The sequence below is a fragment of the Malus sylvestris genome, chromosome 15, assembly GCF_916048215.2.
Source record: "Malus sylvestris chromosome 15, drMalSylv7.2, whole genome shotgun sequence".
Lineage (NCBI taxonomy): Eukaryota > Viridiplantae > Streptophyta > Magnoliopsida > Rosales > Rosaceae > Malus > Malus sylvestris.
Window position 1 is genome coordinate 12,921,180 of NC_062274.1, and position 12,432 is coordinate 12,933,611.

At 34.5% G+C, this 12,432-nt stretch overlaps 1 protein-coding gene across 3 annotated transcripts; it reads right to left on the reverse strand.

Moving 5' to 3' along the window:
- Positions 1 to 8,957: 8,957 nt before the first annotated feature.
- LOC126601875 (CBS domain-containing protein CBSCBSPB5-like) lies at positions 8,958 to 11,821 on the reverse strand. 3 transcript variants are annotated; one of them, XR_007615846.1, is made up of 7 exons: positions 11,396 to 11,821; positions 10,849 to 11,016; positions 10,722 to 10,759; positions 10,506 to 10,611; positions 10,356 to 10,414; positions 10,043 to 10,152; positions 8,958 to 9,125 (listed from the first exon to the last, which is right to left on the reverse strand). XR_007615846.1 is itself a non-coding variant. In XM_050268644.1 (6 exons), the coding sequence occupies exons 2-6, from the start codon at positions 10,916 to 10,918 to the stop codon at positions 10,099 to 10,101; spliced, it is 327 nt and encodes a 108-aa protein (XP_050124601.1). In that variant the 5' UTR covers positions 10,919 to 11,016; positions 11,396 to 11,821; the 3' UTR covers positions 9,938 to 10,098. The 3 variants fall into 3 exon arrangements, 1 of the variants encoding a protein (XP_050124601.1); XM_050268644.1 differs by lacking the exon at positions 8,958 to 9,125 and having other exon boundaries at positions 9,938 to 10,152; XR_007615847.1 differs by lacking the exons at positions 8,958 to 9,125; positions 10,722 to 10,759 and having other exon boundaries at positions 9,938 to 10,152.
- Between the last annotated feature and the right edge of the window lie 611 nt (positions 11,822 to 12,432).

The following is a 12,432-nucleotide window of genomic DNA, read 5'->3' on the forward strand; positions in this document are numbered from 1 at the left end:
TATTATCCATTTATAGACCATGTAAGGATAACAAATGCAGATTTATGTGTGATTAATTCTCTTATTGGATCCAGGGCAAGGTCATAGGGAGAATCCTTTTCCAAAGACTGTGTAGAGTTAGCTTGTACCCCATTCTCTTCTCTATTCCAAAACATCTCATAAATCAAGCACAACAATCATCTGCATTACCTACAACACAATCATGTTTTCTTGGCAAGCAAGTCAAAATAATGTTGTGGTACCACAGGCTAGGACACCTCTCCAACATTGTGACATCTGCAATGTTAAAACAATCCAATATACCTATGCATGTTTCTCATGTGTCTTCTATTTGTAAATCATGTTTAGAGGGCAAGTTTACAAAACTTCCTTTTGTTTTTCCTACAAATAAAACTGTAAAACCCTTGGAGGTTATACATAGTGATGTTTGGGGGCCTTCATCTACTGTTTCAGTTGAAGGTTACAAATACTATGTTACTTTTGTGGATGAATGTACTAGGTTTACCTGAATCTTTCCATTGATAAATAAAAGTGAAGTATTCAGTATTTTTGTTCACTTTTACCAGTTTTTTAATACTTAGTTTTCTGCAAATATCAAAGTATTTCAAAGTGATGGAGGAGGTGAACACTTCAGTTAAAAGTTCAAACAATTTTTGCTTGATAAAGGTATGGTTCATAAAAAATCATGCCCTTATACCCTTGAGCAAAATGGTCTTGTACAAAGAAAGCATAAACATATTCTTGAAATAGCCGTTACACTTTTACAAAATGCTTCAATGCCCTATAAGTATTGGTTTCATGCACGTGCTGCTTCTGTGTATCTCATAAATCGAATGCCCTGTCAAACCTTGCACATGTCATCACCATATCAATACTTTTTTGGTAACTCTCCTCAGATTTCTCATCTTAAAATCTTTGGTTGTGCATGCTATCCACTTTTAAAACCATACAATACTACTAAGTTGCAACCCAAAACAACTTAGTATGTATTTATAGGATATGTAGGCCAATATAAAGGGTATTTGTGTCTACATCCTTGGCAAGATCATTGTCTCCAGACATGTTCTATTTGATGAATTTGATTTTCCTTTTTCAAATCTTCAGCATTCATCCACTGCACCTTATAACATTTCATCTCAGCACAGGGTATCTGTCACTGCTCCACATACATTACCTCCATTAGTTACTTCACAAAACACAGTTATTCCTTATCAACCATCTTTTTTACTTGTTTTATCCCCTACAGCCTCAGAGTCTTCAAATTCAATAACCACTAGTGCCACAGAGTTGTTCCATTCTTTTCCTTCTGGTGCCTCAAGTATCTACACAATCTCCAATGCCTGTTGATCTAGATTTTCGACCAGAAAATATGTTTGTTGTCTTTCCAATACCTTCAGTTAGTTTGCATCTCATGCAAACTAGGTCCAAAAGTGGGATTTCCAAGAAGAAAGTGTTCTCAGCAACTGTTCAATCATCTGCAAATGCAATTGAACCTACCTCCTACAAGTCTTCTAGTAAATTTCCTAAGTGGCAAGTAGCTATGCAAGAAGAGATAGATGTTCTTCACGCTCAGAAAACTTGGAGCTTAGTTCCTTTACCCTCTAGGAAGAATTTGGTTAGCTGCAAGTGGGTATATAGGATCAAAAGAAACTGTGATGGATCTATAGCTAGACACAAAGCTAGATTGGTTGCCAAAGGTATAGTCAAGAAGAAAACATTGATTACAATAAGACTTTCAATCCTATTGTTAAACCCACAACTGTGAGGTTGATTTTAGCTTTGGCAGCACAATTCAATTGGTCTTTAAGGCAGTTAGATGTTAAGAATGCATTTCTGCATGGTGACTTAAATGAAGAAGTGTATATGGCATAACCTCCAGGTTTTCACAACTCTAGTCATCCCTCTTAATATGTTTGCAAGCTTAATAAGTCACTATATGGCTTGAAGCAAACTCCCAGAGCTTGAAATGAAAAGTTTACAAGTTATTTGCCCGGTTTGGGTTTTAAGTCCTCTTTTGTAGATCATTCCTTATTTGTCAAACATAGTGCTGCTGGTACTGTTGTATTGTTATTTTATGTGGATGATATAAATTTTCTTGCAGATAGTTCTTCTCAGATGATCACTGATACTGTTGTGAAGTTAACTAAGGAACTTGATATGAAGGATTTGGGACAGTTGCATAAGTTTTTGGGGTTACAAATCACTTATCAGTATATTGGCTTATTTGTCTCTCTGTCAAAATATATCAAGGATTTGTTAAATAAAGTTGACTTATAAGATTCAAAGGCTTGTCCTACACCTTGCTTGCCATATCACAAATTCTTCAAGGATGATGGCACTCCATATCACAGTCCAGAGCAATATAGAAACATTGTTGGTGATATCATTCTTGCAGACAGTTCTTCTCAGATGATCACTGATACTGTTGTGGAGTTAACTAAGGAATTTGATATGAAGGATTTGGGACAGTTGCATTAGTTTTTGGGGTTACAAATCACTTATCAGTATATTGGCTTGTTTGTCTCTAAGTCAAAATATATCAAGGATTTGTTAAATAAAGTTGACTTACGAGATTCAAAGGCTTGTCCTACACCTTGCTTGCCATATCACAAACTCCTCAAGGATGATGGCACTCCATATCACAGTCCAGAGCAATATAGAAACATTGTTGGTGCCTTGCAGTATTTAACTTTTACAAGGTTAGACATAGCATTCTCAATGAACCAATGCTGTTAGTTTATGCACAATCCTATGAATTCTCATATTGTTGCAGTTAAGAGGATTCTTAGATATCTTAGTGGCACAATAAACTATGGTCTTAGCTTCAAACATGGAAAATTGCATCTGCAAGCATACAGTATGCAGACTGGGCATGTGATCCTAATGATCAAAGATCAACTTCTGGTCATATTGTTTACTTTGTTTCTAGTCCAATTTCTTGGGCCTTTAAAAAGCAACATACAATGTCAAGATTTTCAACTGAGGCAGAATATAGAGCCTTAGCTATTGCAGTTGCAGATTTAGCATGGATTAGGCAATTACTGTGTGATCTTCATGTTTCTGTGTTCATTGCACCAATGATCTACTATGATAATATTTCAGCAAGAGGTGTGCTATCTACACACCTCATTTTACTTCTCACACACCCCTTGATTATTTCTGTCCATTGATCTTCTTTAATTCATCTGATTTGACGTTTGAAAATTAAAAAGGTGCGTGAGAAGTAAAATGAGGTGTGTGGATATCACACCCTTTTTAGCAATTGCTTTGTCTTCCAATCCTGTCTTTCATTCTCGAGTGAAGCACATTGAGATAGATTATCACTTTGTCAGGGAAAGGATGATCCGAGGATATTTGAATGTTTATCATGTGTCTTCCAGAGAACAGTTTGCATATATTCTCACTAAGGGCCTTGCTGCACCTTTGTTTCAATGTCATTGTTCCAATCTGATGCTTGGTTCATCCAAGCATGAGATTGCGGGGGATGTAAAGATGTATTAGTTGTTTTAGATGATGACAAGTGTACATAGATTAAGGTGCCTAAGTTGGTTAAGTTTGTTATTGACAGTTAGCTTACTTAGTGACTAAGGAAAACCTTGTCTATAGAAAACCTTGTCTATATATATCTATGTACTGATATAAAATGATGATGATGAATATACAAAATACAATTCTCTCTCTCTCTCTCTAAAACTATTATTCTTTCTCAAATGTCTCTCTCTCTATCAAGAACTTGTATGGAAAACAAACGTCTCTGTGCAATCTGACAATCATGATCCATGCAGCTAGATTACCCAAATTAATTCAAAAGAAAGAAAAAAAAATGGCGAAGCTATATGGGAGCGAGGAGGGGCGATCGCCCCTCCCCTCGTCGAAAATTAAGCCTGGGAGCGACGGTCCGCCCCTCTGGTCACGTCGGAAAACTTGCAGCGCCGTGAGGGACAAAGTTCCAATAATCTTAGAGGAGGAGGAAGAAGAATTTTAGCCACCAGAACATAAACTCGTGACCTGTTCTCCCCTCTTCGAACCCCTGCACCTCGCAGATCTCGTACACAGGTGGGGTTTGAAGCTCAAAGGAAAAATCGACGGCGCTGGTGTGTGAAGGCATGAGCAAATGGGAGAGGCGCTAGGCTATCCTAATTTTAAACTAGAAGCTTAAAAAAAACAAAAAAGTAAGAATGAGGTCCTAGCTGCTGCAGTCATGGTGTTGGCCCAAAACTTGGGCCTAGTTGATTTAAAATAAAAGGAAAAAGGAATGGGATGCAGAGGAAAACTACAAAAGGAGGAGTTTCAATACTTTGGTCTTGACTTTGGTATTATTGGTCGATACCGCTTCAGTTAAGAGAGTTTTTTTGCTATAAGTATTCTCAAAATACCATTGTGTAACAAAAAAGAAGATAAATGGTTGAGTGATAGCTTTGTTGTTTACAGTAAGAGAGATATTTTTCTTCTATTGATAATAAACTTATTGTGCAACGTTTTCATGACATTAAACATCGCCGACAACAATTGTAACTTGTTTGTATTGATACATTATGAACGACATTTAAATTTTCCACCATATAAAAGGATTTGGTTGTTATATTTTTTTGGAGCCTTTTACTCTTTTAAATTTCGCCCATTCCCTTGAAAATTCCTGGCTTCGCCACTGACCACGGATATTGCTACCATTGCTATAACAAGGACCATCGTGTTGTTCACGTTCATGGTTCTAGCCATCTTTTCTATAATTATTGTCCTTGTGTATGATTCTTGACTTTACAACAACTTCATGGTGTCTGAGTTTATAAGTTTTATCAATTGTGTAAATCAGCTGTGACATCTGGCAATTGCTAGCTCTTTGTGTGCATGGAGCAGCTAGATTATTAGCTGATAATTGATTCATGTAATGATAGGTCGATGTTAACTATACATGTCGATTATGTAAAACAATTTTTAGATGATAATTCCCAAGCATAACATTACAGATTTTAATAGTTTTTTTTTTCATTTTAATTATTATATGAGTAATAGAGTTGTAACAGCAATGTGATACATATTTGGTTTTATTTTGAATTACTTAACCCTAATGAAATTCTGGTTGGATTCTTGTCTCGTATGCTATATAGACAATGCAAAACAATACAACAAAAAGTTTCAAAGACTTCTTCTTTTGGATGTGATATTTGTACTCTCATCTCTCAATAATATGTAATATATATTATGCATCCGTAAAGTGTACCTATTGTAACTAATTAGAGGCGTCAATGCAGGACCAATTATTATTTCATTATTTAAGGTAAGATTTTAGTTGTCCCTTCAAGTTTAGAGGTATTTTAATTTCCTTATGGTCACAGGATCAACCATTCATTCATGATGAAATATGACAAATATCATGAGTTTAGTTTAGTTCACGTGTGCAGAATTTGGAGACGTCAACATTTCAACTCTGATGGCCAGTTGTTTGACTTGCACATTGTATTTGTTGATGCTAACCAAGGTATAAAATATCGATGATATCGGAAATATCGGTAGTTTAAAAACATGGAAATTTCGATGGAAATATCGGGATATTATCGATATCGATAAAAATTGAATAAAAACCACGGAAATTGTAAGAAAAACTTGGAAATTTTTATTGAAACTTTGCAGGATGTTTATTTAGTCAATTATATATTAGTTTATCACAAAAAAATTAGAAGTAAATGCATTGCATGATGGATTTAACTGATTTAAGTTGATTATATAGCGAGCTGGTAAATATTGTGAGTGTAGAAAATATGTAGTAATTAATAAAAGAAATTTAAACACACCATAATCATTTATATATAATGAATTAGTACAATATTTTACACTTTATGCATTGCATGATAAGATATATGAGTGACTTAGTACCACATAAAGTTCCTATCAAGGTCTAAAATATCGATGATATCGGAAATATCGGTAGTCCAAAAACACGAAAATTTCGATAGAAATATCAGGATAATATCGATATTTTAGACCTTGATGCTAACTAAATCATTCTCTTATACTATTTTCATTTAAAGAATAAATGTTTATGTGTCAGATTCAGTTTATTCTTCAATATTAATATATATTTCTTTAAACTTTAATTTAAGCTAAAAATGACAAAATCGATGAATATGAATAAATATATAATCGCAGCTACCAATTCCATATATAATCTCTAAAACTCCTGCAAATTTTCGAATTGCACACAACCTTTCAAATTACTGCCTTCTCCTTCAAGACACGTGAATGAAACTGAAATTCTTCAGTTTTACATCTTCAGTAAAATCTCTGTATCTTTGATTAAAATCCTACATCTTAATTTTTACATCTTCAGTAAAAGCTCTGTATCTAATGATTATTGCTCTTATATCAATCTTTGTTAAAATATTTTGCAAAACGATACGTGTATAAACACCCAAACCAGATTCCGACTCCTTAGTAATAATTAACGCATTGCAGTTTAATTCCATCTTTTATTACTATGAATAGTCTACTTTATTGTTTTCCATGAGTTTTAATAATGTAGTTAATGATTAATGGTTTCATTAATCTGACATAGATATCCTTTTTTTTATCTAATCCATGAGTGTATGAAATGTTAAAACGATAGTATATCACTATATTGGGTGGGTAATCTTTATCATATTAGCTTTCCAAATTAATTTTTTATTTCTACCATTTACTATATTGTTCTATTGTTTTAGGCTACAGATGAAGTGTAAATTGTTAGACATGTTAGGTAGAATTAAGAAGTGAATGAGGTCCTCTTGAGAATACATGGGATAAGCCTACGGGTGTTAATTTGGTTTTTAGATTGTTACGGGTGTTAATTTGGTTTTTAGATTGTTTGTTCAATAATAACCATAGTCTGAAATATCGATAATATCAACGAAATATCGAGGATATTTCAGTTTTTTCAAATCACGGATATTTCGGAACATATCTATGTACATATTGTACAAATATCGACAATATCGACGATAACATCGGAAAATATCGATGTCGATAATTTCGCTCACACTTCAGCAATATTTTGTCAAAATATTGGTGTAATATCGCTAAAATATGGAAAATATCGATGTAAAGGAAGGAAAAAAAAAAGAAAAAAAAGAAAAAAAAGGGAAAAAAGGAAGTGAATGAGGTCCTCTTGAGAATACATGGGATAAGCCTACGGGTGTTAATTTGGTTTTTAGATTGTTACGGGTGTTAATTTGGTTTTTAGATTGTTTGTTCAATAATAACCATAGTCTGAAATATCGATAATATCGACGAAATATCGAGGATATTTCGGTTTTTTCAAATCACGGATATTTCGGAACATATCTATGTACATATCGTACAAATATCGACAATATTGACGATAATATCGGAAAATATCGATGTCGATAATTTCGCTCACACTTCAGCAATATTTTGTCAAAATATTGGTGTAATATCGCTAAAATATGGAAAATATCGATGTAAAGGAAGGAAAAAAAAAAAAAGAAGAAAAAAAAGGGCAAAAAGGGAGGAAAAATATTGTCGATAATTTCGCTCACACTTCAGCAATATTTTGTCAAAATATTGGTGTAATATCGCTAAAATATGGAAAATATCGATGTAAAGGAAGGAAAAAAAAAGAAAAAGAAGAAAAAAAAGGGCAAAAAGGGAGGAAAAATATTGTCGATAATTTCGCTCACACTTCAGCAATATTTTGTCAAAATATTGGTGTAATATCGCTAAAATATGGAAAATATCGATGTAAAGGAAGGAAAAAAAAAGAAAAAGAAGAAAAAAAAGGGCAAAAAGGGAGGAAAAAAAAATACAAAGGGGATTTGAACCCCTCCCATTTTACTCTTCCAACACCGTAACCACCATATATCACGTATGTTTTAGTAATAATATGCTAAAATATTTATATTTATATGAGTGGCATGTTAACAATTACATGCAAAACTATTTTGGGGATTTATCATTTGATGAATACTCTCCACAATAAACTTACTCTACACATAGAGATGATGAAGATAGTGAAAATTTTGAACCTCATAAGAACTTTATGTGGTACTAAAAAAAAATAATTTGGCATTAAACACACTAGGAGAAGCTAGCTTCAAGCCACGAATATTTATATGTACCAGATTTCTTTAAAAAAAATATTGTTATTAAGGGGATGGGAGGACTCGAAACTATTACAATAGTTTAGGAGAGGGGAAAGTTTCAAACCTGAGATTCATGAGTAGAAACTCAACACCTTATCAACTGAGATATTGTTGATCTCTTTCTTTTACGAAATCTTTACTTGTTTCCTTCAAACACTTTCAAGACAAGTATTGTTGATACATCTATTGCTGCCATCGGGAATTCACAAATATGTGTATACATTTTTTGTTTTAGAAAAAATAGGGTCCTAAAAAAAGTTCTTGTAAAATTTGATATGGCTTTTTATGTAAGAGTTTTTCTATTTGAACACCATCTCTCATCTAACTAATTTTACCCTAATTTCTATTTACACCCCATTAAAAAATTTAACTTTAAACATTCTCTAAGTTCACCACATTTGTTCCAAAAAAATACCCTATATAAACACGACCATACCTTATTCTGATTTCGTTGAATGTCATATATGCTAGTGGGAAAAGTCTGAATTTTAATTTCAAACTAGGACTAATTCTACCTCACAGCAACAAAACCCCCTTTTTTGTGATAGAGCAAAACCAATTAACGAATATGTCCACTTGCATATCCTACAGAGAGAGAGAGACGAAAGACAGAAGTTATATCATAGAACGGTAGAAGTATAATAATTAGGGGTGGGCGCGGTGCGGTTTGGTGCGGTTTCGAGTGAAACCACAACCGAAATCGAAACTTTTTGCGGTGCGGTGCGGTGCGGTTTTGAAGCCAAAACCGAAATGAAACCAAACCGTTTGGTTCGGTTCGGTGCGGTTTCAAACGGTTTCGATTTGGTTTTTGAGAGAAAAATGTACAATTTAAAATATACACATATTTATGCATAAGATTGTCTTATTTTCCTTGTATATTAATTAATGAATATGCACCAAAATTGCACCAAAAACAGCAACAACACCAAAAACTGCACCAAACCTGCAGCAAAAAACTGCTGCAAAACAACACCAAGAACTGTACCAAACCTGCAGCAAAAAACTGCACTGAAACTGCAGCAAAAAACTGCACAAAAAACAGCAGCTAAACAGCACCAAAACTGCACAAAACTGCACACAAAACAGCAGCTAAACTGCAGCAAAAATTACACCACAACTGCATCAAAACTGCACCAAAAAACTGCACAAAACTGCACAAAAACGCATCACATAATTCACATCTACTAAAATTCAACTTGATCACCAATCAATCACAATAGTTTACTACAACCCAATTGAAAAGTTAAGTTTGCCATAATACAACTAAAGTTCAAACTTCAAAGTTTCAAACAAAGTTCAATGTCAAATGCCTTATGGCATTAGTACAACCAAAAAAATAAATGGTTCATGGAATTCAACAAAATCTTGGTTTTCAACTTACTTTGCATCGTTCAAGTTTCAAACCTTTACCTTTCCTTTTCCTTTTGGACACTTATTCTTTGAAGGTTTATGAGGCCTTTGAGCTTGTGAAGACCTTGCACTTTGTAAACGCATAAGGGGAGACTCTTGTGAATTAGAACCTTGAGTCCATCCTGGGATCATTCAAATATTAACTAAGGAAAACTAATGAAAAGGGCTTGAAAACTTTGAGTTTTAATGATAAGGACAAAATAAAGAGTAAAGTGAATAGTACCAGGTTTGACTTTTTAGTGTAAAAATGTGGTTTTTCGTTAAAGTGAACAGTACCTTGGGCTTTTCGTTAAAACTCCCATATTAACTAAGCCACAAGTAGACCAGACAATTTTGAAACTCTCTATGTCAAGTTCCTCCTAAATGAATGTTCCAAGAAATGCATGAGAAAGTGAAAGGAAACAAGAACAGTAATCAGTAATTATGTCAAATCGCAAAGCTTAGCTACACAATAGAGATGCATAGTTTAATATCCCTAACATATATAGATATATAACCTCCGAGACTCATCGTCATCATCATTGGGACTCAAGGCCATGGCAGAGTCCCAAAACTATTGCATCATATTGGTTGCAGCCTCATTACTCGCTGCAGCAGTATTTCCAACCTGGTTAGCAATGAATATTATGTAAGATATTTCTTCTTGCTCAAGGTTAAGAAACAATTAAAAGAATATTAAACAAAAAAAAAGCAAAACAGAAATGTGAAGATGATTGTGAAAGCAAACAGCGGCCACAGCAGGAACAACAAAAATGTACAATAGGTAACAAAAAATTGTAATAACCAACAGTAGGTAAGGACTAGACTTACAGTGGCGACAGCAACATGAGTGATATGAATTACATCAACAACGGCAACTACAGCTCCATCTGCTTCCCGGTAATCAATAATTATCATAAACTATAAGTCTTATGTTACTTGACAAAGCAAAACACATTACTCTTACTATCAGCATCTTACCTCTGTCGAGAACAGGAATGTGTAAAAACTTTCCATCATGCATGGTATGCAACGCATCAACGATTGGTGTATCAACTGTAGCACATTCTGGATTTGGAGTCATGACCTATTAATCAAATCAAAAGAATGCTGAGATGGTTGGATTATTTGTATTCCTTCCATTATACGAGCAATGGCATCATATAAACACTTTGCTATATCAAGTAAAGCAATGACCTCTCCATTCTCCACAACAGGCAAATGTCTGAATTTCCCTATAAATGCAGAAATCATCATGTAGAAAGAGCAAACCACAATAAGATCGTATGCCAAGAAGTAAATTTTCCTCTCATTTAATACTAACCTTGCACCATTTTCTGAAGGGCCTCAACAGCAAGAGTGTCTGAAAGAACAAATATCGGATTCCTTGTCATAACTTTAGAAACAAGGGTTTCTTCAAGATCAAATTTCAGGTACCGTCAGAGCCTTTGATAGCCGCAACCGTTTCACCGTGCGCTCTCCAGTTAGCCCCCTACCCCCAAATGCAAACAGATAAGAGACTATTGTCACTTTCATTCCAATGCACAAAATTTCAAACAGAACATGCCTATGCCAGAAAAAACCTCCTCCTCCTCTTCCTCCTCTACTACAATCGAAATTACGAACATAGAAAAACTAGTGTACAGCACTGAAACCTGCCTAACCCAAGTAGACCAGACAATTTTGATACTAATATCTCAACTTTCGAAAAAAAATTACTTACTTTGCCAAACCCAAACCTGCCTAACATTCGAAAGAAATGCACATTTTAAATTATCAATCATGATTCAGTGCATGAGTTTGTTCTCATATTTTCCCCTTTAATCTAACAACATATATGAAATTGAAGACAGAGGATGAGAAATTTTTACCTCTGCGTGTGTCGACTCCAAGATTGGAGGCAAGGCAGAGATGAAAGCAAGCCGCAGAAGCAGTCGCAGAAGCAGTCGCAGAAGCAGAAGCAGTCGCTCGCAGGCAGTCGCTCGCAGTCAGGTGACCAGGTCGCTCGCAAAGGCCAGATGCGGAGATGCAAGGAGGCGCAAACCCAGAACCGCAAACCAAATGTATAAGTATAACCTAAACCTAGTTGAATGAACTAAATAAAAATAAAAAAGTACGGTTTCGGTTTCGGTTTCGGTTTCGATGCGGTTTTGAAAACCCAAAACCGAAACCAAACCGTTTTGTGTGCCGCGGTTCGGTTTTGAAACCGAAACCGTTTCAAAACCGCAAAACCAAACCGTTTGGTGCGGTTTGATTCGATTCGTGTTTCGGTTTCGGTTTTCGGTTCCAAGTGCCCACCCCTAATAATAATGGGAACTTTAACGAAAAGCATCCGGTACTGTTCACTTTAACGAAAAACCACATTTTTACACTAAAAAGTCAATCCTGGTACTATTCACTTTACCCTTTATTTTGTCCTTATCATTAAAACTCAAAGTTTTCAAGTCATTTTCATTAGTTTTCCTTATAATATATATGAACGTGTGAATTATTATTAATCGTAATTTATCATCTCCTCAACACACCCGCAAAAACACCACCAAAGACAACCCAACAGCACCAATTTATATATGATTCGAAAAGAAATAAAAAAAGTAAACGATAGAAGAGGATGAATGATAGAACGGTAGTAGTATGAGAGGAATGTGGAGAAAAGTATAAGATGAATGTGGAGGAAGATGAACGGTAGAACAATAGAAGGTTTATTTATTTATTTTTATTTATTTATTTATTTTTAACACAATTAAATTTAATAATTTCTGTCATGAATAATACTTGGATTCCCCCAATGAGGATTGAGCTCATTCTTTCACTTGCAAATAACGTATCTTCACCGTAAAAATTTCATAACTGAAACCATTCAATTTCTTAATTTTCATTTGATAATTATCCTTATAAAAAAATCATT